This window comes from Oncorhynchus masou, chromosome 11 (assembly GCF_036934945.1).
Source record: "Oncorhynchus masou masou isolate Uvic2021 chromosome 11, UVic_Omas_1.1, whole genome shotgun sequence".
NCBI classification, from domain to species: domain Eukaryota; kingdom Metazoa; phylum Chordata; class Actinopteri; order Salmoniformes; family Salmonidae; genus Oncorhynchus; species Oncorhynchus masou.
This window is the reverse complement of record NC_088222.1, coordinates 29,962,902-29,987,912: the sequence shown is the minus strand read 5'-3', so window position 1 is coordinate 29,987,912 and position 25,011 is coordinate 29,962,902. Positions and strand designations below refer to the sequence as shown.

Genomic DNA, 25,011 nt, shown 5'->3' with positions numbered 1-25,011 from the left:
GACTTTTGAACATCTGGTCAGCCTTTCCTAGTGTTACATACTACAACATAACTTTATTGCGTGACAGGGCACAGAATAATCTTATTTGTGATATTTATTTGTGATACCATCAATATTTATTTCAAGCATTCTGATCACAAAGGCTGCCATCTGTGAGTCTGGCCATAGTCTATGCTCTATGCTCATATTATATTTCGTGGGACCTTGTTCACTCTATTGGGCAATGATTTCTCTCTCTCTCTCTCTCTCTCTCTCTCTCTCTCTCTCTCTCTCTCTCTCCCTCACTCTCTCACTATCTCATACCTTACTCATATGCCTGTGGCCTTGTGCCATTAGAGACGCTGCTGTAAATGTCAGACAGAGGCTGTTTGTTCAGGGTGATTGCAGTTTCATGAGGAACATCAGTCTCTCTGACAGCAGTTTACTAAGCCCACATCCTGTATATACCTGCTGTGATAAGAGGAACATTGTCAGACGGATGGGGCTCGCAATCCCAAGCAGGTTGCCAGATGACAGTGCCCATTTCTTACTCGAACCCTGTCAGTTTACCAATGTGAACTAATCTCAGACTCTGAGAAAACATGAATGAGGTACTGTATGAAGTTACTGTATTAATTTACTTCCTTACCATCAGTCGTGAGGTCTGACTCTCTGTTGGATGGTGTGGTTTTTCATTGGAATGTGACGCAGCTGTACATTTCCAGACATAACCGAGAAACTATTTATTTACTGTAATCCTTTGGCTTCAGTTATTCGTCTCAGATGTCATGGCAGACCAGGTACGTTATGCATCTGTGTGGATGTTTAGGTACTACATTTGTCTCTTATTTTTGTGGGATGTTTAGAGTGACTGACTGATGGGTGTTTATGTTAGTGATCGTACACATGCCACAGTTATTTTTGTACACAGTCATTGAAGTATAAAAGATGACATGTTGATACATTGTTAGCATTTTGTATTCTGGACCATAGGAGGATTCATTGTTAGCATTTTGTATTCTGGACCATAGGAGGATTCATTGTTAGCATTTTGTAATCTGGACCATAGGATGATTCATTGTTAGCATTTTGTATTCTAGACCATAGGAGGATTCATTGTTAGCATTTTGTATTCTGGACCATAGGAGGATTCATTGTTAGCATTTTGTATTCTGGACCATAGGAGGATTCATTGTTAGCATTTTGTATTCTGGACCATAGGAGGATTCACTGTTAGCCTTTTGTATTCTGGACCATAGGAGGATTCATTGTTAGCATTTTGTATTCTGGACCATAGGAGGATTCATTGTTAGCATTTTGTATTCTGGACCATAGGAGGATTCATTGTTAGCATTTTGTATTCTGGACCATTGGAGGATTCATTGTTAGCATTTTGTATTCTGGACCATAGGAGGATTCATTGTTAGCATTTTGTATTCTGGACCATAGGAGGATTCATTGTTAGCATTTTGTATTCTGGACCATAGGAGGATTCATTGTTAGCATTTTGTATTCTGGACCATAGGAGGATTCATTGTTAGCATTTTGTATTCTGGACCATAGGAGGATTCATTGTTAGCATTTTGTATTCTGGACCATAGGAGGATTCATTGTTAGCATTTTGTATTCTGGACCATTGGAGGATTCATTGTTAGCATTTTGTATTCTGGACCATAGGAGGATTCATTGTTAGCATTTTGTATTCTGGACCATAGGAGGATTCATTGCGAGCGATGCAGAACTGCTTCCGCAGTCAGTTTTGTATGGAGGAGGTTGAGTGTGAAGACATTGAAGCAACCAGGTGTGTCTCTTTTGAACTGTTTCGCATGTGGGTTGTGTGTGATTCCTTCGATTGCATGTTTTGGTTATATTATACTTGACTAGAAACTGGAGAAAACGTGGTGAGATAAGGTGATGTCCTTGCTACTTTTGTGTGTATCTCTGTTCTCAGGAGAACATCATCGGTTGATGAAGACAGTATCTATCTTGCCTGCACACTGTCGCGATCATACGACCTCGGAGACTCTGATCTTCACCACACTCCTGTTATCAAGATGGGCTGGCTGGACAAGACCCCACCTCAGGGGTAAGAGAAAGAGGTGTGTGCGTGTGTGCGTGCGTGCATGCATGCACATGCATGCATTTGTGTGTTTGTTCATGCATGTGTGTGTGTGCATGCATTAGAGTGTAAGTAATCTCTGTTTTATCTGCAGAAGCCTTATTTTCCAGAAGCGTTGGGTGATGTTGGATGCACAGTACCTGCGATACTTTCAAAATGAGAAGGTTCAGACGTCTTCCATAGACCCACACATAGTGTCACAGATCAGAGTGTATACTGTGAAATACCTTACTTATTAGACCCTCCCCTTCTCACTCCTTCTCTCCTTATTCCTCAGGAGGTCTACTCAAAGCGGATCATAGCCATACTGTTTGTCACTGAAGTGCTTAACGTTGGAGAGCAGAAGTTTGAGGTGGTGACAAGGAACAGGACTTTCTTGTTCCGTGCTGAAAACAACAGTAGGTGTTCAGCCTAAAATAACAATGATCACAATGAGGAAATATGAATACTTTGTGTGTGCAATCTATGTGTGTGTGTGTGTGTGTGTTTTCAGCTGTCAGGGAGGAATGGGTGTCAGTACTGAAAGAAACTATTCAGCAGCGTCGTAGCAGCATGGAGATGTCCCTTATGAACTTCAGTTTTACTAGTGGACAGCGTGATAGTGGAGTCTCTCTCATTAGTAAACAAGGATACCTGGAGATGAATGGACTGCGCTCCAAGGTCTATGTAGTCATCTGTGCTGACAGGGTCTTCCTCTACGGGAACGCTGAGGTGTGTATCCATGGTGCATTTGTCCTGAAATAAATAAAATAAAATGTTCATGAAAGTCCTTTGGAGTCAGTTATCCTTAAAAACCTGTGATGTTCTCTGTCATCAGGAGCACAGCCAGGGTGTTGGCATCACCTACATTGAGATGAATGTGGGTACTGTGAAGAGCACAGACAAACGGTCCTTCAACCTCACCACCTTCTACAGAACATTCAGGTGAGACTGACCTCTGACCTATGACCCTTTAATGTCATCCCTCAGTGAACCCTCTGTGACCCCTGTTCTGTTTGGTTAGTTTCCTGGCCGAGTCGGCGCAGCAGAGGGATCAGTGGGTGGAGGCCCTACAGGACTGTGTCAGTCGCTCTCTGTCCAGCGATGTGGTGGCCCAGAAGATCTGGGCTGTGGAGGCCAACCAGCGCTGTGCAGACTGTGGCGCCCCCCATCCAGACTGGGCCTCTGTCAACCTCTGTGTGGTCCTTTGCAAGTGCTGTGCAGGTACAGAAGAACCTTGCCTAGATGGCAGTCCAAACTCAGAGAGTGAATGGTCAAGAGCATTGATCAGTTTCTATAGTGATCAGATTACACACTCAGTCACACACACTACACTGACACTCTCACACAAAAACACACACACATCCACATACACTACATTCACGCACGCACACACACACACACACACACACACACACACACACACACACACACACACACACACACACACACACACACACACACACACACACACACACACACACACACACACACACACACACACACACACGTCTACGCTAATTATATCCTGCTGCTACTCTGTTCTCTATTTTACTCTTATTATTATCTATCCTGATGTTTAGTCCCTTTACCCTGCCTTCAGGTACATATCTACCTCAAATACCTTACTTCTGCACATTTATCTGGTGCTGGTACTCCCTGTATATACCTCCATCCTTGTGCATTTTATTCCTCTTGTGTTACAATGTTTTTTTTAAACTGCATCGTTGAGAAGAGATCGTAAGCAAGCCTATCACAGTGAAGTCTGCAAACGTTCTATTCAGCCCATGTGACAAATAAAATAGAATTTGATAAACAAATATTTCAGGTCAATAAGTTGTACCACATTGGTACAGTGCACATACATTTCCATTAGATAACAGTGCCTGGGAGAGGACATTGACATCAAATTCTGACATCTCTCTGTGGTTTAGGCGTGCACAGGGGTCTGGGCCAGAGTGTGTCCAAAGTTCGCAGTCTGAGAATGGATGAAAAGGTGTGGACTGATAACCTTATTCAGGTAGGTTTCTAATGAGTATTCTATTAGGAACCTCATCCTCCCCACCCATATGTGGTCTTCCTCTGTTTATGTTCCTCACACTATGGTTCCTCTTTTTGTATATTTGCATTAATTTACATGTTTTCCTTTGAAAAGAAGAACTCTCTCATAGCTCACCCTGTCAATAAAGGGATCCATCTTTCAGATCAAGGTTCTAATGCCACTCCCTATTCACCAGGTGTTCCTGTTAGGTAACAACAGGGTAAACCTGTTCTGGGCAGCTAACACGCCACCAAGCGAGGCGCTCCAACCATCAAGTGATAGTGAGAAGCGCCAGCGCTTTGTCTCTGCTAAGTACTGTCAGGGGAAATATCGCCGCTACCATGCTCTGTTTGGCCAACAGGAGGCCCTCAACAAAGTGAGACACACGCATACTGTCAAATATCACTTTTCTACCCCGCTCCCCATATACAGTTGAAGTCGGAAGTTTACGTACAACTTAGTCAAATACATTTAAACTTTTTCACAATTCCTGACATTTAATCCTAGTAAAGATTCCCTGTTTTAGGTCAGTTAGGATCAAATCAAATCAAAGTTTATTTGTCACGTGCGCCGAATACAACAGGTGTAGACCTTACAGTGAAATGCTTACTTACAGGCTCTAACCAATAGTGCAAAAAAGGTGTTAGGTGAACAATAGGTAAGTAAAGAAATAAACAACAGTAAAAAGACAGGCTATATACAGTAGCAAGGCTATAAAAGTAGCGAGACTACATACAGACACCGGTTAGTCAGGCTGATTGAGGTAGTATGTACATGTAGATATGGTTAAAGTTACCATGCATATATGGTGAACAGAGAGTAGCAGTAGCGTAAAGAGAGGTTGGTGGGTGGCGGGTGGTGGGACACAATGCAGATAGCCTGGTTAGCCAATGTGCGGGAGCACTGGTTGGTTGGGCCAATTGAGGTTGTATGTATATGAATGTATAGTTAAACTGACTATGCATATATGATAAACAGAGAGTAGCAGCAGCGTAAATGAGGGGTTGGGAGGGCACAGTCTTATGGCTTGGGGGTAAAAACTGTTGAGAAGCATTTTTGTCCTAGACTTGGCACTCCGGTACCGTTTGCCATGGGGTAGTAGAGAGAACAGTCTGTGGCTGGGGTCTTTGACAATTTTTAGGGTCTTCCTCTGACACTGCCTGGTGTAGAGGTCCTGGATGGCAGTCAGCTTAGCCCCAATGATGTACTGGGCCGTTCGCACTACCCTCTGTAGTGCCTTGCGGTCGGAGGCCGAGCAATTGCTGTGCCAGGCAGTGATGCAACCAGTCAGGATGCTCTCTATTGCAGCTGTAGAACCTTTTGAGGATCTCAGGACCCATGCCAAATAAGTTTTGTTTCCTGAGGGGGAAAAGGCTTTGTTGTGCCCTGTTCACGACTGTCGTGGTGTCACGAATCCCGTTTCCTGAGTCTGTTTTTTGCCTGTGTTCTGTCCTGGAGTGTTTTTTCTGGCGTCCTGGAACGCACCCTGTCTGGTTGCCGGGCAATGTAGCCAGTTGGGAGTTCTAATTACCCGCACCTGTATCCCATCAGCTATCTGCACACCTGGTCCTGATCATCATCTCTCCTCTTCATAAGCCCGGACCTGACATCCATTCCCTGCCGGATCGTTAGCCATGAACAGTATGTTGTGCCATAGTATCAGCCTCAAGTTGGATAGAATTTGTTTTGTTGTTTTTTACTTTATTTGTTTTGTTGTTTTTTACTTATTGCTTGCCTTAAACTTACCTCCGTTTGTTCTGTCTTCAGTTACTCACCCGGATCATTTACCCCATTCCCACCTGGTCGTCGGAGAATTCCGCTACCCCATTGGATCCACCTATTTACTCCCATCAACTCACCACCGCTGCCCGCTACGCCACCTGGATATATCTACCCATTCACATTCACTTGTAAATAAATACTCACCTTCTTCCTACTCTCCTTGTCCTGGTCTGCTTCTGGGTCCAATTCTGGTAAACCCTGACAGAACGATCCGGCCAGTGATGAACCCAGCGGACCTGGACTCCGTTTGCCATACAATTACCCAGCAGGAGAAGATGTTGGGACAACACAACACGGCGCTACATGAGATAGCGGGTTCAATCCGGAACATATTGGATAGATTAACGAGTATCCAGGATCAGCTCAGGTTGCCGGCGGATTATCCACCACCTGTTTCACCCATATCACCTGCCGATTCGGGAGCGGGTTCCTTCCGTGAGCCCGACACCGGAGAAGTACAAGGGAGATCTGGGAGGATGCCGTTCATTTCTTTTACAGTGTGGGTTAGTTTTTGATCTGCAGCCCTACTATTACGCCACAGATAAGGCTAGGATAGCTTTTGTTATTGAGCTGCTGCATGGTAGAGCTCCGGAATGGGCTTCAGCTGTTTGGGAACGACGGGACACATGCATGACGTCATACCAGGGTTTCACGGCTGAGATGAGAAAGCTTTTTGACCATCCAGTCCGAGGTAAGGACGCAGCTTAACGTTTGTTCTCTCTTCGCCAAGGAGCTCGCAGTGTGGCAGACTTTGTGATAGAATTCAGGACATTGGCTGTGGAGAGTGGTTGGAATGAGGAATCACTACAAGCGTTTTTTTACCAGGGGTTGTCGGAGCAACTCAAGGACGAGCTGATCTCCTATCCAGAGCCTAGTGACCTAGATAGTTTGGTCACCTTAGCTATTCGGGTAGATAATAGAGTCCGAGAGAGGAGGGAGAAGCAGTGGGGTCCATCTAATCAATCTGAGACTCGGTTACCATTCGGGTCAGGAAGTGGACCAGAACGGGTTGATCATTTTCCCTCACACGGGATTAGTGGAGGAGTCCTGCCGCCAGATCCTGAACCTATGCAAGTGGCGCGGCACGGGGTAACTAAGGACGAGCGCCAACGTAGACGTGAGACCAACAGCTGCCTCTACTGTGGTAGCTCGGGACATTACATCTCCGTTTGTCCTCAGCGCCCGTTAAACTGCTCGGCTCGTTAAGTTTGGGAGGTTTGTTAGCGAGCCAGATTCAACCTCTCAAGAGCCCTGTCAGACCTTGTTTTCCTGCTACCCTCATAAGTAAGAATCAGAGTTTAGCGATTAACGCTTTCATCGATTCAGGTGCCGATGACAGCTTCATTGATGCCGACTTAGTGGAACAGCTGGGGCTTTCCAAGGAGCAATTACCGGAAGCCAATGAAGCAACCACTCTGAACGGCAGTAGTCTGGCACGGATCACTATGAAGACTGAACCGGTTAAGATGTTGTTGTCGGGGAATCATTCAGAGGTTATTTCTTTTTTCATTTTGCCTTCCCCCCATGTTCCTCTGGTTCTTGGATACACCTGGCTAAGAGAACACAATCCTTCGTTCGATTGGGTGACTGGTAAGATAACTAGTTGGAGCATTGAGTGCCATGCTAACTGCCTCAGGACTGCCTGTTCTCATGCTGTCCCCAGTCGGGTCAGTGAGTCTGCTCCTCCTGATTTGTCCCTGGTTCCTGAAACATATCACGAGTTGGGTGAGGTGTTCAATAAGCAGAAAGCTCAGTCACTTCCTCCCCACCGGCCTTATGATTGTACAATTAAGCTGTTCCCTAGAGCTGCCTTTCCCAAGGGACGGTTATACAGTATTTCTCGACCTGAGCGGGAAGCCCTGGAGACCTACATAAAGGAGTCTCTTGCTGCAGGTCTCATTCGTCCCTCGTCATCACCCCTGGGAGCTGGATTTTTTTTTGTGAGTAAGAAGGATGGCTCTCTTCGACCGTGTATTGATTATCGGGGGTTGAATGATATTACGGTCAAGAACAAGTACCCCTTGCCCTTGATGAGCTCCGCTTTCGATTCTTTACAGGGTGCTACTGTGTTTACGAAGCTTGATCTACGCAATGCGTATCATCTGGTTCGGATCAAAGAGGGGGACGAGTGGTTGACTGGATTCAATACACCTATGGGACATTTCGAGTACCAGGTGATGCCGTTTGGACTTTCCAACGCTCCAGCAGTGTTCCAAAGTTTGGTGAATGACGTGTTAAGGGATATGATCGGTCGGTTTGTGTTCGTTTACCTGCATGGCATCCTGATTTTCTCCAAGGAGCTTTCCAGCCACATCCAGCATGTTAAGCAGGTCCTGCAGCAGTTATTGGAGAACCGTCTGTTTGTGAATGCAGAGAAGTGTGATTTTCAAGCCCACACTACATCCTTCCTCGGGTACATCATCTCCAGGGGTGAGATCAAGATGGACCAAGAGAAGGTTCGGGCGGTTTGGGATTGGGCCCGGCCCGGTACGAGATTGCAGCTCCAGAGATTCCTGGGATTTGCGAACTTCTATCGGAGGTTTATCCGTGATTACAGCCGGGTGGCCGCCCCTTTAACTGCTCTGACGTCTTGCACCAGAATTTTCTGTTGGACTCCTGAGGCAGACCGAGCATTTCTGAACTTGAAGAGCCGATTCACCAACGCGCCGATTCTCTCTCAACCTGACACTTCCCGTCAGTTTGTTGTTGAGGTGGACGCGTCTGATGTGGGGGTGGGCGCCATCCTGTCCCAGCGTAGCTCCATTGACGGTAAACTCCATCCCTGCGCCTTCTACTCTTGTCGTCTTTCACCAGCTGAGAGAAACTACGATGTGGGTAACCGGGAGCTTCTCGCTGTGAAGCTTGCCTTGGAGGAGTGGCGTCACTGGTTGGAGGGAGCGGAGCAACCGTTTGTGGTCTGGACTGACCACAAGAATCTGGCTTACGTGCAATCGGCTAAACGTCTCAACTCCCGTCAGGCCAGGCGGGCTTTGTTTTTTGGACGCTTCAATTTTTCCCTGACGTTCCGACCTGGGTCGAAGAACGGCAAAGTGGACGCCTTGTCCCGGATGTTCTCCAAGACGGATGAGAGTGGGGCCAAGACTGAGACTATTCTTCCCCAGAACCTTGTCGTGGGAGCCGTTACATGGAGGATTGAGGAGGAGGTGATGGCGGCCCTTCGGACGCAGCCCGGCCCCGGTAACGGTCCGCCCGGTCGGTTGTTCGTGCCTGAGTCGGTCCGTTCTGCTGTTCTTCAGTGGTCCCACGCCAGCAAGATAGCTTGTCACCCTGGCGTTGCTCGGACTATGGCCCTACTGCGCAGACGATTTTGGTGGCCTGCCATGGGAGAAGATACCCGGCGGTTTGTTGCCGCATGTCCTGTTTGTGCTCAGAACAAAAGTACCAATCGGCCCAGCTCTGGGCTTCTTCACCCCCTACCTATTCCTCGGCGACCTTGGTCGCATCTGGCCCAGGATTTTGTCACGGGATTGTCCCCTTCTGTTGGGAACACGGTCATTCTGACCATTGTGGACAGATTCAGCAAGTTTGCTCATTTTGTCCCTCTCTCCAAGCTTCCATCTGCCACGGAGACGTCCGAGATCCTGGTTAGGGAGGTTTTCAGGGTCCACGGATTGCCCAGTGACATTGTTTCTGACCATGGTCCTCAGTTTACCTCTGCTGTCTGGAGATCCTTCTGTTTGGCCATTGGAGCTACAGTCAGTCTCACTTCTGGATTTCACCCACAATCTAATGGTCAGGCGGAGAGAGCCAACCAGAAGATGGAGTCCACGCTGCGTTGTCTTGTCTCCTCTAATCCCACCTCTTGGTCATCTCAATTACCCTGGGTCGAGTATGCCCATAATACCCTTCCTTCATCTGCAACTGGGATGTCCCCCTTCCAATGCCTGTACGGATACCAACCTCCCTTGTTTCCTTCTCAGGAGAGGGATCTTTCGGTTCCTTCTGTCCAGGCCCACATTCGTCGTTGCCACCGGACCTGGCATCGGGCCAGGAAGGTCCTCCTTAGAGTTTCTGACCGGTATCAGATCCAGGCGAATCGTCGCCGTATTCCTGCTCCCGCTTATACCATCGGAGATAAGGTTTGGTTGGCTACACGGGATCTTCCTCTACGGACTGAGTTGAGGAAACTGTCACCGAAGTTCATTGGTCCGTTTGTAGTGGAGAGGATCATTAATCCTGTTGTGGTCCGACTTAAGTTGCCTGCTACATTAAGAGTACATCCCACCTTTCATGTCTCCTGCCTCAAGCCGGTTCTCCTCAGTCCTCTGTTGCCCCCTCCTCCTCGTCCTCCTCCTCCTCGGATGATCGGAGGTGGTCCTGTCTACACGGTGCGCCGCATCATGGACTCCAGACGGTGGGGTCGAGGGTTCCAGTATTTAGTGGATTGGGAAGGATATGGTCCTGAGGAGAGGAGTTGGATTCCTCGGCGTCAGATCCTTGATGACCTGCTTCGTGACTTTTACCGCCTCCACCCTGGCGCTCCGGGTAGTCCGCCCGGTGGCGTTCGTCGGAGGGGGGGGGGTACTGTCATGAATCCCGTTTCCTGAGTCTGTTTTTTTCCTGTGTTCTGTCCTGGAGTGTTTTTTCCGGCATCCTGGAACGCACCCTGTCTGGTTGCCGGGCAATGTAGCCAGTTGGGAGTTCTGATTACCCGCACCTGTATCCTATCTGCACACCTGGTCCTGATCATCATCTCTCCTCTTCATAAGCCCGGACCTGACATCCATTCCCTGCCGGATCGTTAGCCATGAACAGTATGTTGTGCCATAGTATCAGCCTCAAGTTGGATAGAATTTGTTTTGTTGTTTTTTACTTATTGCTTGCCTTTAAACTTACCTCCGTTTGTTCTGTCTTCAGTTACTCACCCGGATCATTTACCCCATTCCCGCCTGGTCGTCGGAGAATTCCGCTACCCCATTGGATCCACCTATTTACTCCCATCAACTCACCACCGCTGCCCGCTACGCCACCTGGATATATCTACCCATTCACTTGTAAATAAATACTCACCTTCTTCCTACTCTCCTTGTCCTGGTCTGCTTCTGGGTCCAATTCTGGTAAACCCTGACACGTGGTGTGTTTGGAACCTTTTAGTGTGTGTTTGATGTGGACACCAAGGAACTTGGCTCTCAACCTGCTCCACTACAGCCCCGTTGATGAGAGTCCACAATCATCTCCTTAGTCTTGGTTACGTTGAGGGATCGGTTGTTATTCTGGCACCACCCGGCCAGGTCTCTGACCACTACCTTACATTAAGAATGTGAAATGTCAAAATAATATATTTCAGCTTTTATTTAGTCCATGTCAGGACTACCCGACATGATGACTCCTTGCTGTCCCCAGTCCACCTGGCCGTGCTGCTGCTCCAGTTTCAACTGTTCTGCCTGTGATTTATTATTATTTGACCATGCTGGTCATTTATGAACATTTTAAACATCTTGGCCATGTTCTGTTATAATCTCCACCCGGCACAGCCAGAAGAGAACTGGCCACCCCACATAGCCTGGTTCCTCTCTAGGTTTCTTCTTAGGTTTTGGCCTTTCTAGGGAGTTTTTCCTAGCCACCGTGCTTCTGCATTGCTTGCTGTTTGGGGTTTTAGGCTGGGTTTCTGTACAGCACTTTGAGATATCAGCTGATGCACGAAGGGCTATATAAATAAATTTGATTTTGATTTCTTTCATCACATTCCCAGTGGGTCCGAAGTTTATATACACGCAATTAGTATTTGGTAGCATTGCCTTTAAATTGTTTAACTTGGGTCAAACATTTTGGGTAGCCTTCCACACGCTTCCCACAATAAGTTGGGTGAATTTTGGCCCATTCCTCTCGACAGAGCTGGTGTAACTGAGTCAGGTTTATAGGCCTCCTTGCTCGCACAAGCTTTTTTAGTTCTGCCCACAATTTGTCTATGAGATTGAGATCAGGGCTTTGTGATGGCCACTCCAATACCTTGACTTTGTTGTCCTTAAGCCATTTTGCCACAACTTTGGAAGTATGCTTGGGGTTATTGTTAATTTGGAAGACCCATTTGCTACCAAGCTTTAACTTCCTGACTGTCTTGAGATGTTGCTTCAATATATCCACATAATTTTCCTCCCTCATGAATCCATCTATTTTGTGAAGTGCACCAGTCCCTCCTGGAGCGAAGCACCCCCACAACATGATGCTGCCACCCCCGTGCTTCACGGTTGGGATGGTGTTCTTCGGCTTGCAAGCCTCTCCCTTTTTCCTCCAAACATAACGATGTTCATTATGGCCAAACAGTTCTATTTTTGTTTCATCAGACCAGAGGACATTTCTCCAAAAAGTACGATCTTTGTTCCCACGTGCAGTTGCAAACCGTAGTCTGGCTGTTTTGGAGCAGTGGCTTCTTCCTTGCTGAGCGGCCTTTCAGGTTATGTCGATATAAGACTCCTTTTACTGTGGATATAGATACTTTTGTACCTGTTTCCTCCAGCATCTTCACAAGGTCCAATGCTGTTGTTCTGGGATTGATTTGCACTTTTCTCACCAAAGTACGTTCATCTCTAGGAGACAGAACGCGTCTCCTTCCTGAGCGGTATGATGGCTGCGTGGTCCCATGGTGTTTATACTACCTTCAGGCGTTTGGAAATTGCTCCCAAGGATGAAGCAGACTTGTGGAGGTCTACATTTTTTTTGCTGAGGTCTTGAATGGTTTATTTTGATTTTCCCATGATGTCAAGCAAAGAGACACTGAGTTTGAAGGTAGGCCTTGAAATACATTCACAGGTACACCCCCAATTGACTCAAATTGTCAATTAACCTATCACAAGCTTCTAAAGCCATGCCATCATTTTCGTGAATTTTCCAAGCTGTTTAAAAGGCACAGTCAACTTAGTGTATGTAAACTTCTGACCCACTGGATTTGTGATACAGTGAAATATAAGTGAAACAATCTGTCTGTAAACAATTACTTGTGGCATGAACAAAGTAGATGTCCTAACCAACTTCCCAAAACTATAGTTTGTAGACAAGAAATGTATGAAGTGGTTGAAAAAAGAGTTTTAATTACTCTAACCTAAGTGTATGTAAACTTCCGACTTCAACTGTATATATTTCTCTCTCTCTCCATCCCATACTCTCAGTTCAGACGTGTTTGCTGCTCTCTGATTCTCTCCCTCCTCCTTGCCTACCTCTCAGGCTCTGTGCAGTACCGTTCAGACGGATGATGTATTGGAGACTCTGTCTCTGGTGTTCTGTGGAGCAGATGTGAACTGTTATACAGGTGATCCAGAGCTGCCCAGCCCTGTGTCCGTGGCCCAACACTATGGACAGATATTACAGGTGGAGTTCTTAACTCACAACCACAACACAGGTAGGAGTCTCATCTCTCTGCTCCATTTATATATATTTTTTCTGAGTGCATTTACAGCTCTGGAACAATGCACCTATTTTTGGCCACCCCTCATCTTGGTTATGTTATAATCTCCACCCGGCACAGACAGAAGAGGACTGGCCACACCTCATAGCCTGCTTCCTCTCTTGGTTTCTTCCTTGGTTCTGGCCTTTCTGGGGAGTTTTTCCTCGCCACCGTGCTTCTACACCTGCATTGCTTGCTGTTTGGGGTTTTAGGCTGGTTTCTGTACAGCACTTTGTGACATCAGCTGATGTATGAAGGGCTTTGTAAATACATTTGATTTATAAATAAATTGGATTGATTTTATTTAGTTTTCGCAACCGAAGCTCTTGACCACAACATAGCTGGTGTCGTAAAGGTCCTGAATCAACTCTATCATTATTATTGCTCCATGCTTTTGTTGTCAATTGTTTGTGGGTGTTGCTTTGACTCCTATTGTATGAATTTGTTGTTTATGGATGCTGTGTGGCTTTTCTGCCACCAGGTGGCATGTTTTGTGTTGTCTTGCACTTAAAGAAAGGAAAACTCCAATAAAATATATGAAAGGGAACCCTCGTCTCCAACTTTACATTCAACTTGTACTGTGTTTTGTTCAATATAGGAGCCATCAGTAGTTCTATTTATTTCCTCTCTAGATCTGCCAGGGTCTAGGGCTGGAAATCACACACTCCTAGAGGCTGCTCTCCCCGTCTCACACACTGGTTATCTCTTCAAGACCGCTTCTTCAATACGGCCAGTAACAGAGTGCAAAGCAAAAGGAGGTGGGTGATTCATGGCACTATGTATAAACTCGAATCTCTGAGATTTGTTTGGATATGCTTTAAATCCAGGGTTGGGTAGGTTACTTTCTAAATGTAATCTGTTCCAGTTACTAGTTATCGGTACAATATTGTAATCAGTAACATCACTTTTGGGTTACCCAAACTCAGTAACGTAATCTGATTACTTTTCCCTTAAGAGGCATTAGAAGAAGACACAAAGGATCAATCAAACGCTTTTGGTGTGTCATAATAGTGGTCTGACTATTAGTGGAACAAACTTAAACTTCTGCCTTTTTCATTGAGAAAATAGAAAGGTGTCATAATTTTATTTATTAAACATCCATTCTGAATTTTAAAGTAATCCAAGAAGTAATCATCTAGTTTTTCAAAAGTATCTGTAATCTGAATACAATATTTTTGCTGGTTATATAACTGATTACAGCTACAGTTTTTTTGTAAACAGATTCCAGTTACTCCCCAACCCTGTTTAGATCAGAATGTCTATTGGTCAGGTAAAATAATGACCAACTTGGACAGTCCTCTTAGGAAAGTGTTATTAATGCCAATACATTTACCATCAGCTAAATTGATATATTTTCTCTAGATTTTAGCCGTCGATGGTGCTCTCTGAACCAAGGTAACTTCAGCTACTATGAGAGTGAGAAGAGCTCCAGTCAGAGCGGCGGGATGAAGATGAGTGATGTCCTGTGTCTGTTGGTCAATCCCCCAGGGAAACATGGGTAAGACAGGCAACACATTCACTCCCATCAGTAATGACATGAGCAGATCACATGTACTTTTCCAGGATGTAGCAAATGCCGTTATTTATACCATTTAGGCATTATTGGGAATTTATAAAACCCTATCAGTGTAGGCTTTAGTAAAATGTTGATATATATTTCTTACCACACTGTACCTTTCCTGGCTCAGTTATGCCCATTCCTTTGAGCTGTACCATGACTCTGGGAGAGTCTATCTATTTGGAGAAGACTCCTCTGACGAAGTGAAAGGGTGGATCAAGGCCATCGCCAAGGTAACCACCTCTTTAAAACTAGATTTCATTGAGTATCATGATAGACTGGTAATTAGTAGTTTTGCTAGTGTATATAGCACTGCCTTATCTTATTGCATGTCAGGCGCTGGTCCCCTCTGCAGCAGAGGACCTGGTGTGCTGGCCCTTTGCGAGGGTGGGTCGGTTGAGCTACACTGAGGGCCAGAGCCACCATAGCCCCCTCCTGGGCTGGTTCTCCCTGGGGGGCTCCAGACTGCTCCTACTCCTCCACGGAGCAGATCGAGTGGAGAACATCGACCTGCGCAAAATAAAGGAGCTCTGTGAGTCACTCCTAAAACTGCCACAGTGGAGGTATTAGGTTGTGCTGTGGAGGGAGAAGTTTCGTGAAGTTTAAGTTTTTAGTGTGTGTTGTTGTACTAATGATGTAAAAGTGCTATATTTTTAGGTTGCAACAGAATAAAACAGCTACTACGTTGATGTACATGCTGATGTAGATAGTGTTTGATTGTGTGAGTCATGACACTGTGTTGTTTTGTGTCCCTGTTTTAGCCATGGAGCAGGAGGCTGGTGCTGGTGCTGTGGTGCTGGTGGACGGAGGCAGGAGCCTGCGTTTGGAGGGGGACAGGAGGCCTGACTTCCAGGGCTGGCTGAGTGGGCTCCAACAGGGCTCAGGGAGAGGAGATGGCCCCCTGGACCAGCAGCAGCTCACTGACACAGACGTCCCTGTCATCGTGGACCGCTGCATGAGCTACGTCACACAGCATGGTGGGTGGGCCTAGCATGGCATCGGTCGGGACAGATACCTAACAAAAGATAAGCTCTTACTAGCTTCACTCATTTCATTATCAGTGTATTTGTATGTCTGTGTTAATGGTTCAGTGTTGATGTGTTTCTTTATGGGAGATTTCCTTTCCAGGTTTGAAGTCAGAGGGCATCTATCGGAGGTGTGGTGTGAACTCCAAGATCGCCGCCCTGCTGTTCTTTCTCCGCCACGACGCCCGGCAGGTCCGTCTGAATGAAGGGGAGCGCCAGGTGGATGACGTGGCAAACGTCCTGAAGAGGTTCCTCAGGGAAGTGGGAGAGGGGGTTTTCAATGGCCATCAGGCCTCTCTGCCATGGCTCCACACCACTAGTGAGTCTACCCTCATTCTAATACTGGTGACCACACCACTGCTTTTCACTGCTTGTCTTGGTAGTCGTATCATTGAGCACGGTTACATGCACACAATAATGTTGTTATTATTGTGGAAAGTCAGGTTAATATAATAGTTTGTTTAAAACGTTCCTGTTCACATCTGAAATCTGGCTTCTGATGGGACTTTTGATAAATGCAGAAAATCGTCAATTAAAATGAAAGATGAAATGAAATGAAAGATTAAGATAAGCAGAGTAAGGTGTTTACATGACAAATTTCATACTCGGCCTTCTGCCATAATCGGTTTAATGTAGAATTATGTGTGTGCATGTAAACATATTCAGTGGTAGCCCCATGATAGGGAGTTGTGTGCTGTGCTGTAATATGTAGGTGTTCTTCTTCTATGTCCACCAGCTGTCAGTGAGATGAGTGAGAGAGTGTCCCAGTACCAGGCCCTCCTCCACAGCCTCCCCCGAGTCAACAGAGCCACTCTGGGGGCTGTCATCAACCACCTCTACTGGTGAGCCTCAATCTCTACCTCTCTGTCTGTCCTCCCCTTTTTATTTCTTTACCTCCATTCTGGAAAAATGGACCTCTTTCCCACAGGACATTTGTCCTTTATTCACATATAAGTAGAATAAAAAGTTTCTATACAGTTTCTATATAAGGAATTGACTCATTTGTCTTTGAAAGTTCAAGACATGCATTGCTGTTGTACAAATCTGGCTATTTTGTTCCCAAAGCGTCCAGTGCTTTGCAGATGAGAATCAGATGAACATGCACAACCTGGCCATTGTGTTTGGTCCCACGCTCTTCCAGATGGACGGCACTGATAACAGCGCAGGACAGGTGGTAGAGGATCTCATCCAGAACTACCAGGACATCTTCAATGTGAGTGTGTCTGTCTCACACTGATGACCACTGATTTATAGAAGACAAAGAGAGAGAAATGTACTGTGTTGTCACAAGAAGACAAATGAATTGGCCTGATCAGATGGATGGATGGAATACATTTGTCTGTCTGTGTGGCAGGTGGATGCAGAGCAGTTTCAGAGACAGCTGGACATGATCTCGCATGTCATCAAAGCACAGAAGGAACACACAGAGGAGGTGAGCACACACCCATGGCATGATGACATTTTCAGAACCCTTGCAGCAGCTGTTCACCACCCAACTGAAATGATTAAGTCCTGACTTCCTTGACCTATACTATCTCTTACTATTTGCTGGACTAAGGATGGCTGTTGGCCTGCTGCGTCTCTCTCTTCATACTGTTCTGTAGGGAAGCCCCTCACTTCTCACCATCTGCGGGGTTTACCTGGAGAGGAAGGAGGAGGGCTCTGAGCTGCTGGTTCAGGTCAGCTTCACGTGCACTCTCACCTTTCACCTTTGACTCTAGAATCCATAGGCTACAGTACAGGGTGTTCTTCTGCAATTTTTTTGTGCCCAGATAGTCATAAGCTCCCCTGCCTGCTCCCCTCTCTCAGATCTCCCAGGAAGTGAGTGCTGAAGAGCTGGTATGTAAGGTCCTGAGACGCAGGAACATCCCTCCACAGCAGGGGGACTACTGGAGCTGCTTCCTGGTCGACAACAACCAGGAGATAGGTAATGGTTTAGAACACCTCAGTTATAGTTGCAAAGTCTCTTCTTAAATGCTTGAGGAGTTGGACAGCTGTTGGTAATGTGTGAAATATCTTATATTGTTATAATGAAAGCTGGTGCTCAATTGTAAACTAGTGGTAAAATACATGGTGTCTTCCCTGGTTCCCACAACAGAGCGTCCATTGCACTATCAGGAGCGAGCGCTGACTATCTATTTCTCTCTGGGTAAAGACTGTCATCTGGTGGTCAAGAAGAACTGCTTCATGGAGGCCATTCTTACTTACATAGGTACAGTATTTTGAATGAGTTGTGAATGACTACATAGTCAGTTTTGGATTGACGACAAAGTTCAACTTTATGACATAGAGTTTTGATGACCAGTACATACCATAAATATACTTACACAATTGCATATATTCTGTAAAAAAATGAAAAAGCATTGATAACTGAAGAGAAAGTCCAATGAAAAGGGGGAAGGAGATGTGTTAATGATATGGTAGAAAATGTGTACAAAGTAAATGAGAGTTGGATGTACCCTTTCACAGCAGGCAGGGTAGATGTCTCCCAAAACGGCCTGATCAAGTTCTGTGAAGAGAAAGGTCAGAGGGGTAAGGGAACCTTCAGCAGACGCCTCTGTGTGCTCAGTGGCTTGTCTCTAAGGCTGTACAAAGATGTGAAGGTAAGAAAGGATGGAAGGAGATGTGTGTTGTTTCTGTGACAGTGTGAGACTCCTGTAATGTATATGCAGTATTTGTGTAACAACAGCCTTGTTTGCCCATCTTGTAGAGTTCTCAGCCTGAGAGGGAGTGTCAAATCCACGCTCTGAAGGTCTACTGTGGTATCAAGAGGAAGTTACAGCCACCGTCATGGTGATAATCTCTGAATGTCCCACTTGGGGCTTTAACCAGCAACCCCCCCCCCCCATTTCAAATCATTTGAGTCCATATCATGTCCTTGCTCTCCTTTCTTATGATCTCTATGATCTTGTATTCTAGCTGGGGGATGACTGTAGTGTGTGAGAAGGCAGTACGAGACATACAGCAATGGTGAGTATCTTGGGTAGCAACTGAAGGTCGTTAAACAGTAGTAATTAGAGCACTTAAGCTCTGCTGAGGATCATGGTAAAGATCTAGCTCTCCTCTAACTCACCATCGCCCGCTACCAATCTTCTCAGGTACCTGTGCTGTGAATCAAAGAACGAGCTGATCGAGTGGCTGGCCACTTTTATGAGCCTCCAGGTAATTATCTTTTTGTGAAATAAAATGTCCTGCTTTTTTTTCCACTTTAGCTTTTCTCATCACTTTTTTTTTGTATTTATTCATTTTCATAGCATGATGGCGATCTGTGGCCAGCAGCTTCCAGGCTAGATTCCTGATCCTGCTTTCCCATCCCATCTACTACTAGAGATGTTTTCAAGTTTTCAGGTCTTTCCTGGAAAGAAATGCGCTTTCACTGTATATCAAATCAATAACCTCAAAGTATATATTTTCTCTGTCAATATTTGGTTGAACCTATTTCTAACCCACAGCTATGGTAATAACAGGGGAGGCAGTATAGAACTACACTATAACAACAAACTCCCATTCTAAAAATGAGTAACAATAATATTAGAGGCACATGAGAAATATAATCTAAACGCTGTGTTGACTTTGCGGTTCCCTTTTATGGGGACATAATGACCATGTTGGAGAGCTGCAGTCGTAAAGCCATCTAAGATGAGACACAGTGCTTTCTGTTCATGTCATTATGGTAACAGTGGTGGCCAGTAATGATTGGAGAGCAGGATTTCTACGCTGTCACTACTCAAGACCACCGCTTGTTGCATTACAGAGATGTGCAGTTTATATTACTTTCATTAATTTCATTAGCTCATCCTTTAACAGAACCTTAACATGAAAAGGAATCTGAGTTGTAAGGCTAGCTAGACAGCACCCTTAGAGCAACCAGGGCAGGGAAAGGAGACCGATCCGGTTGCTATTGCAGATTTCAGCATCGATCCAGTGCCGGGCTGGGCGAAGCCCCAGAGGTTTCTCTCTCTCTCTCTATCTAAATCTGGGTCGTTCCACCAAATCGGTGGCTTTTGAGAAGTGTAACTTTAAAAACATTTTATTTTAACATTATGTCGTGAAGAGCACATGTTCATCTTCATAAAAAAACACGTTTTAAATAACGTTTCAAATAAAGTAACAGAGTTGACCGTAACAGGGTTGATGATTTCATTTTTTTTAAAGCCAGAAATCCCCTTGTGACAGGGGGAATGGAAGCTTGTTGTGTACAACAGGGAGTGGCAGTTGAATGCAATCTTCACAACATCAACAAAAATATTTTTGGGATGTTGGTGTTAAGTTGGTTAAAATCCTCCTAGATGTCAGAGAGGGACCTGTCAAAAAGCTGACTTTTAGAACTTTAGTAAATCTTTATTCATATACAAAAAATCTGATTGATTGAATTCTTCATGTTGTCTATATTAAAGATGCACTCAGGGATCTTAAGCATAACATATTTGTTGCATAATGCACAAATTATTGTACCATATCACACAAAATTGCAAAATACATATGATTTCATGCTAATTGAAAAATGTGTAACATATCACACGAAATGAACGACATGGTACACAAAATAACAGAGAGCACTTTCGGCTCTGAGCACCACTTTCCAAAATGCTGGCTGAAATTATACAAAAGTTAGAGAGAACATCTTTAAAAGGCCTTTCATTTCATATATACCAAGCTATAAACACTACATATTGGTGCACAATTTCTACTTCAAATATCAAAGGGATGCAAATGCCACTCTTTTTGTGGAACGACCCATCTCCTCTTCACGAGCTGCAGAGATGCTGCTGCTCAGATAGACACCATAACAGCATTCCGCTGTACTGAGAGGGTGGACTGGGGTTAGAGCTGTGAAGACGGGGCCCTGTTCCAGCTGTTTGGGACTGTGACTGACAGGTGACAGCGATGGGCCAGGCATGTGGAAACTCCTTCTTGTGCCGTAGTCAGCAGTTCCAGCCATCAACAACAGCAGAGATGTAAGTGTATATATGTTGATGCGCTGGGGTGGTTGTGTCTGAAGTACAACAGAATATGCTGATTATACATCATTATCTGAGTACCTGATGGTGATAATGAAATGTTGATATCATTGTATATCATTCAAAGTTGAATTTGTCTTTGAAATACAATGTGTATGGTTTTTGTGTTTCTTAAAATCATTATCCCACTGTTCCTTTTATGTCTGAGGTCAGGATGCTGTGGCCATTAAAAATCCTCTTTGACTTGGTTGGTTGATCAAAGCAAAACATTACCGATTTAATAAATCCACTTCTACTGTAGAAGAAGCATAGAAATAAAAGGCCTGTCCGTGTTTGATCATTTCTCCTTCAAAATAAAAGAAAAGACTGAAGAGGTAGAGAAGTAGATTATTTCTACACCCTAGATCTCTGATGGTAAATTGTTTATTGTAGCCTTTGATATGGATGTGTTTGCAAAAATGGCTCGCCTAAAACACTGTAGTAGGTAGTCTCTTCACACTGCCGCTGTATCTAGAGTCTAGACTATTTGAATGGCAATCACAGTCCATTTTTGTCATAAATAAAAACATTTCAAGACTTTGTTTATTAAAGCAAATGAAGTGCCTGTGGTAAATGAGAACATGCACCAACATGAATCATCCACACAACGTTGTTTCCATTCACCATCATGCCAGCCCATTGCCTACCTCTGCCTTTCATTAAAAACATAGGTTAACACACCAGATCACACACACCTGCTGTTCCCAATTTCAATGTTTTCCCACATTCTATTATTATTATTATTTTTAAATTTAACTAGTCAAGCCAGTTAAGAACAAATTCTTATTTACAATGACGGCCTAGGAACAGTGGGTTAACTGCCTTGTTCAGGGGCAGAACGACAGATTTTTACCTTGTCAGCTCGGGGATTCGATCCAGCAACCTTTCGGTTACTGGCCCAACTCTCTAACCACTAGGTTACCTGCCACCCCATTATAATTCTCTCAGGTTTATATCGTCATTTTGATGTAACAAAGGGTTTAGGACTGGGTTTCTGGCATGTTGTGTGTAGCTACAGCACATTAGACCCCCACCACTCTCAATCTCCCATAAAGTTTTATTGGTGCTCTTGTGGGGCTAAGTGCCTCTCGCTCAATAAAAGGGCTTTCTAATATCCTTTTATTTTTCAGCTGTCTGTCATTAGCTGTGAGGCTGTGTGGGTAATTGCTTTACATTAGGAACTCAGGGCTGTTGAAGAGGCTCAGTCACCCTAGTAACAACCATGCACTCCATTCACCCCCAGTTCTTAAATCACTACCCCCATTAAGCTTCACACATTACCATAACCTGCTCATATTTGACGCAGATTGGCATTAAGATGACTCATGTACTGGAGGCAGCTCTGCAGAGTGGTCACTAGCTGGCACAGTCACAAAGTCATACAATCGGTTTTTAACCCTAACCCTAACCTTAACCACACGGCTGACTGTCATTTTTTAATTTCACCTTTATTTAACCAGGTAGGACAGTTGAGAACAAGTTCTCATTTACAACTGCGACCGGGCCAAGATACAGTAAAGCAGTGCGACAAAAACAACAACACAGAGTTACACATGGGATTAACAAACATACAGTCAATAACACAATGGAAAAATCTATGCACAGTGTGTGCAAATGTAGTAAGGTTAGGGAGGTAATACCTAACCCTAACCTTAAATTAAGACCAAAAAGATATTTTTGTTTTTGTAAATTTTTACAATAAAGCCAATTTTGACTTTGCAGCTGGCCCATCCAGCGGAAACCGCTCAGTTCTGCCACCAGGGCAAAACTCGTGACAACAAATTTCAACCTGCATATTTGACGCAAAAATTCTACATTCATTATGGAATCTCACATTTTAGTGTAGCTTTTTTCACTTCCCATCTTGCAGACCTTTAGATGTTGCTGACTGGTCTGTCATTTAATTACCTTCTGACATAGACTGAATCATTTTTCTACGTTTAATGGAAGTGGTTCTCTTGCAATGAGAAGATTTGCATGCCAATTACTGGTACAACATGTTTTAGAAAAACTTTTTCAGTGGTCCATCATGGAACTAGATTAGAAACCAGAGGGAATATCTTCCCGGAGGTGTCATGAATCTTTAAAGGCTTTATGAAGGAAGAAATAGACTGAGGTCTTAACATTTGTTAAAAAATAGTTTTCTTATTATTTATAATAATTTGTACCATTTGTATAACTCATGTTTGGTCATGTCTATAAATTGCCTATTACATGCTCAAGTGAATCTTTTTATTAACTCTCTGCCAGTCAGCTCTCATTCAGGGGTAATTGATTCAGTATAATTATGTCCACGATAAAAAAAGCATTCAGATATAATTAGGTTTTTCTGCTTGAAGAGAGATTGTTTATTTTATTCACAACTAATAGAATCACACAAGCCTATGACGTTTCCTTTGTGTTATTATCTGTGTCTTATTTCACAATTATGCTAAATGCACATGCTGATGTATTTATGGGGGTTTTCTTTGCTGTGCTTTTCAGTAGGTGCAGCAGCTTTGAACTCTTGACAGGGGACAGGCCTGTTCTGATATCAGGGTCTTGGTTCTTTGCTCCTCATTATCATACAAAGGAGATTGCGTTGCATATGATTCCCCCGATGTTCTGTGTTCTGCTTTAGCCTATCAATAACAAAACATTTTAACTGGAAAGTCATATGCTATCACTTCATGGCTGTTTAGTTGCTAAATATCACTCAGAGTCAAATGGATCTTGTGTCGATGGAGATGAATCTTCAACGGGATGTTTACACAGGACCATTATTCATGTCACATTAATGTCACAACATCCTCCTGGATTATTAGAATGTAATAGAAATATAAATCCCTTAATTGAATTAAAACTTAAACAGAAAAAAAAATATGACCCAAATAAATATGACCATAGGCTATGTACGGTACACTACAGACCAACCTGACAGTCCTATTATATGTTGATAGGCTTGTGCATGTGATAGAATGTTGCTCCATGAAGCCTTGTGTTACCGGAGCTTGCAAAAAGGGAATCCCCACCCCCACTGATCCAGCCTCTCTGACCCTGGGCTGAAACAATATCTCTCACTCATTGGCACATAGATCGATATCCCTGTGAGTGTGAGAGAGAGACTAGGCATTTTGTGTTTGCTTCTCTATCTGTTTTTGGAGCCCTGCAGTTTTTCTGGAGCAGGTGGAGATGGCATTGGAGATATTCACAGACACTCACACAAAAATGCAGTTTCCATACCAGTGTGCAGATACTGGATTGCCCAAACCACACAGGCACACACAACATAATAACCACACACAGTACTGTAATATATGTTCCATTTACCAGTTGCTTTTATCCAAAGCAAATTACAGACATGAATGCCAACATTTTTACTTGTGGGTGGTCCCGGGAATCATACCCACTATACTGGCGTGGCAAGATACATAATTTACCAATTGAGCTACAGAGGACCAGAGAGAAGGGGGGCAGGGCAGAGTAGAGAGAGAGTTGGGGAGGAGGAGATTTGAAGAGAGACTTGAGAGAGAGAAAGAGAGAGGGAAAAGGAGAGAGTGAGAAGCCTGGAGCATGTGTAGATATGGGTAGGCTTGTTTATGTACTGAGACTCTGTCTCCACTGACAACCAGGAGAGTGTTATAGGAAGAGAGCCAAGGCGACTGATAGAGACGTAGGGTTAGTGGCTGAAAGACAGAGAGAGACAAATAGAAAACGAAACATAGAGATAAAGAAAGTGATAAAGAGGGAGAGGAGGGCGCTATAGAAACACAGGTATGCTGCAGGGGGTTCTTATTGCCCTCTTTCGCTTCTTCAGGGGAGGGGGACGGCAGGTGTTCCCACCGGTGGAGGAGAGAGGGCCATATTCAAACTCCGTACAGGTAAGACTCTGCTCTCCTTTCCCTTATCTTCCTTCTTCTAGCCCCAGGACATACAGTAGTAAAAAGTGTTCCAGCCTCCTGCCACGTGTCCAGTAGCTGAAAAAGTATCCATTGTCAAACTTGAGTAAAAGTAAAGACACTTTAATAGAAAATGACTCAAGTAAAAGTCAGTCACCCAGTAAAATACCACTTGAGTAAAAGTCTAAAGGTATTTAGTTTGAAATATACTTAAGTATCAAAAGTACATGCAATTGCTAAAATATACG

At 44.5% G+C, this 25,011-nt stretch overlaps 2 protein-coding genes across 11 annotated transcripts in view; both read left to right on the top strand.

Annotated features, from left to right (window-relative positions):
* Positions 1 to 329: 329 nt before the first annotated feature.
* On the top strand, positions 330 to 21,089 carry LOC135548483 (arf-GAP with Rho-GAP domain, ANK repeat and PH domain-containing protein 1-like). 10 transcript variants are annotated; one of them, XM_064978127.1, is made up of 29 exons: positions 330 to 590; positions 750 to 779; positions 1,695 to 1,780; positions 1,931 to 2,065; positions 2,193 to 2,262; positions 2,376 to 2,496; positions 2,592 to 2,809; positions 2,916 to 3,022; positions 3,102 to 3,301; positions 4,012 to 4,097; positions 4,315 to 4,494; positions 13,083 to 13,257; positions 13,935 to 14,060; positions 14,665 to 14,800; positions 14,991 to 15,093; positions 15,197 to 15,392; positions 15,622 to 15,837; positions 15,989 to 16,204; positions 16,622 to 16,727; positions 16,951 to 17,098; positions 17,240 to 17,317; positions 17,490 to 17,564; positions 17,695 to 17,812; positions 17,984 to 18,097; positions 18,355 to 18,488; positions 18,596 to 18,678; positions 18,805 to 18,855; positions 18,984 to 19,047; positions 19,140 to 21,089. In XM_064978127.1, exons 1-29 carry the CDS (start codon positions 582 to 584, stop codon positions 19,182 to 19,184), a joined length of 3,426 nt encoding a protein of 1,141 aa, XP_064834199.1. In that variant the 5' UTR covers positions 330 to 581; the 3' UTR covers positions 19,185 to 21,089. The 10 variants fall into 10 exon arrangements, with proteins under 10 accessions (XP_064834199.1, XP_064834198.1, XP_064834197.1 ...); XM_064978126.1 differs by having other exon boundaries at positions 1,931 to 2,078; positions 18,358 to 18,488; XM_064978125.1 differs by having other exon boundaries at positions 1,931 to 2,078.
* LOC135548484 (cGMP-dependent 3',5'-cyclic phosphodiesterase-like) overlaps positions 20,773 to 25,011 on the top strand; it is a 32,073-nt gene continuing 27,834 nt past the window's right edge. The window contains exons 1-2 of the mRNA XM_064978136.1: positions 20,773 to 20,843; positions 24,682 to 24,745. Of these exons, the coding sequence (XP_064834208.1) occupies positions 20,773 to 20,843; positions 24,682 to 24,745 (135 nt within the window). The remainder of the gene's footprint in view (positions 20,844 to 24,681; positions 24,746 to 25,011) is intronic.

What these genes read in the sequence shown, in the direction of transcription:
- LOC135548483 (XM_064978125.1), top strand. An exon ending in GAGCTACGTCACACAGCATG is followed by an intron (nt 15,838 to 15,988) that starts GTGGGTGGGCCT and finishes TTTCCTTTCCAG; the next exon opens with GTTTGAAGTCAGAGGGCATC. An exon ending in GTACGAGACATACAGCAATG is followed by an intron (nt 18,856 to 18,983) that starts GTGAGTATCTTG and finishes CAATCTTCTCAG; the next exon opens with GTACCTGTGCTGTGAATCAA.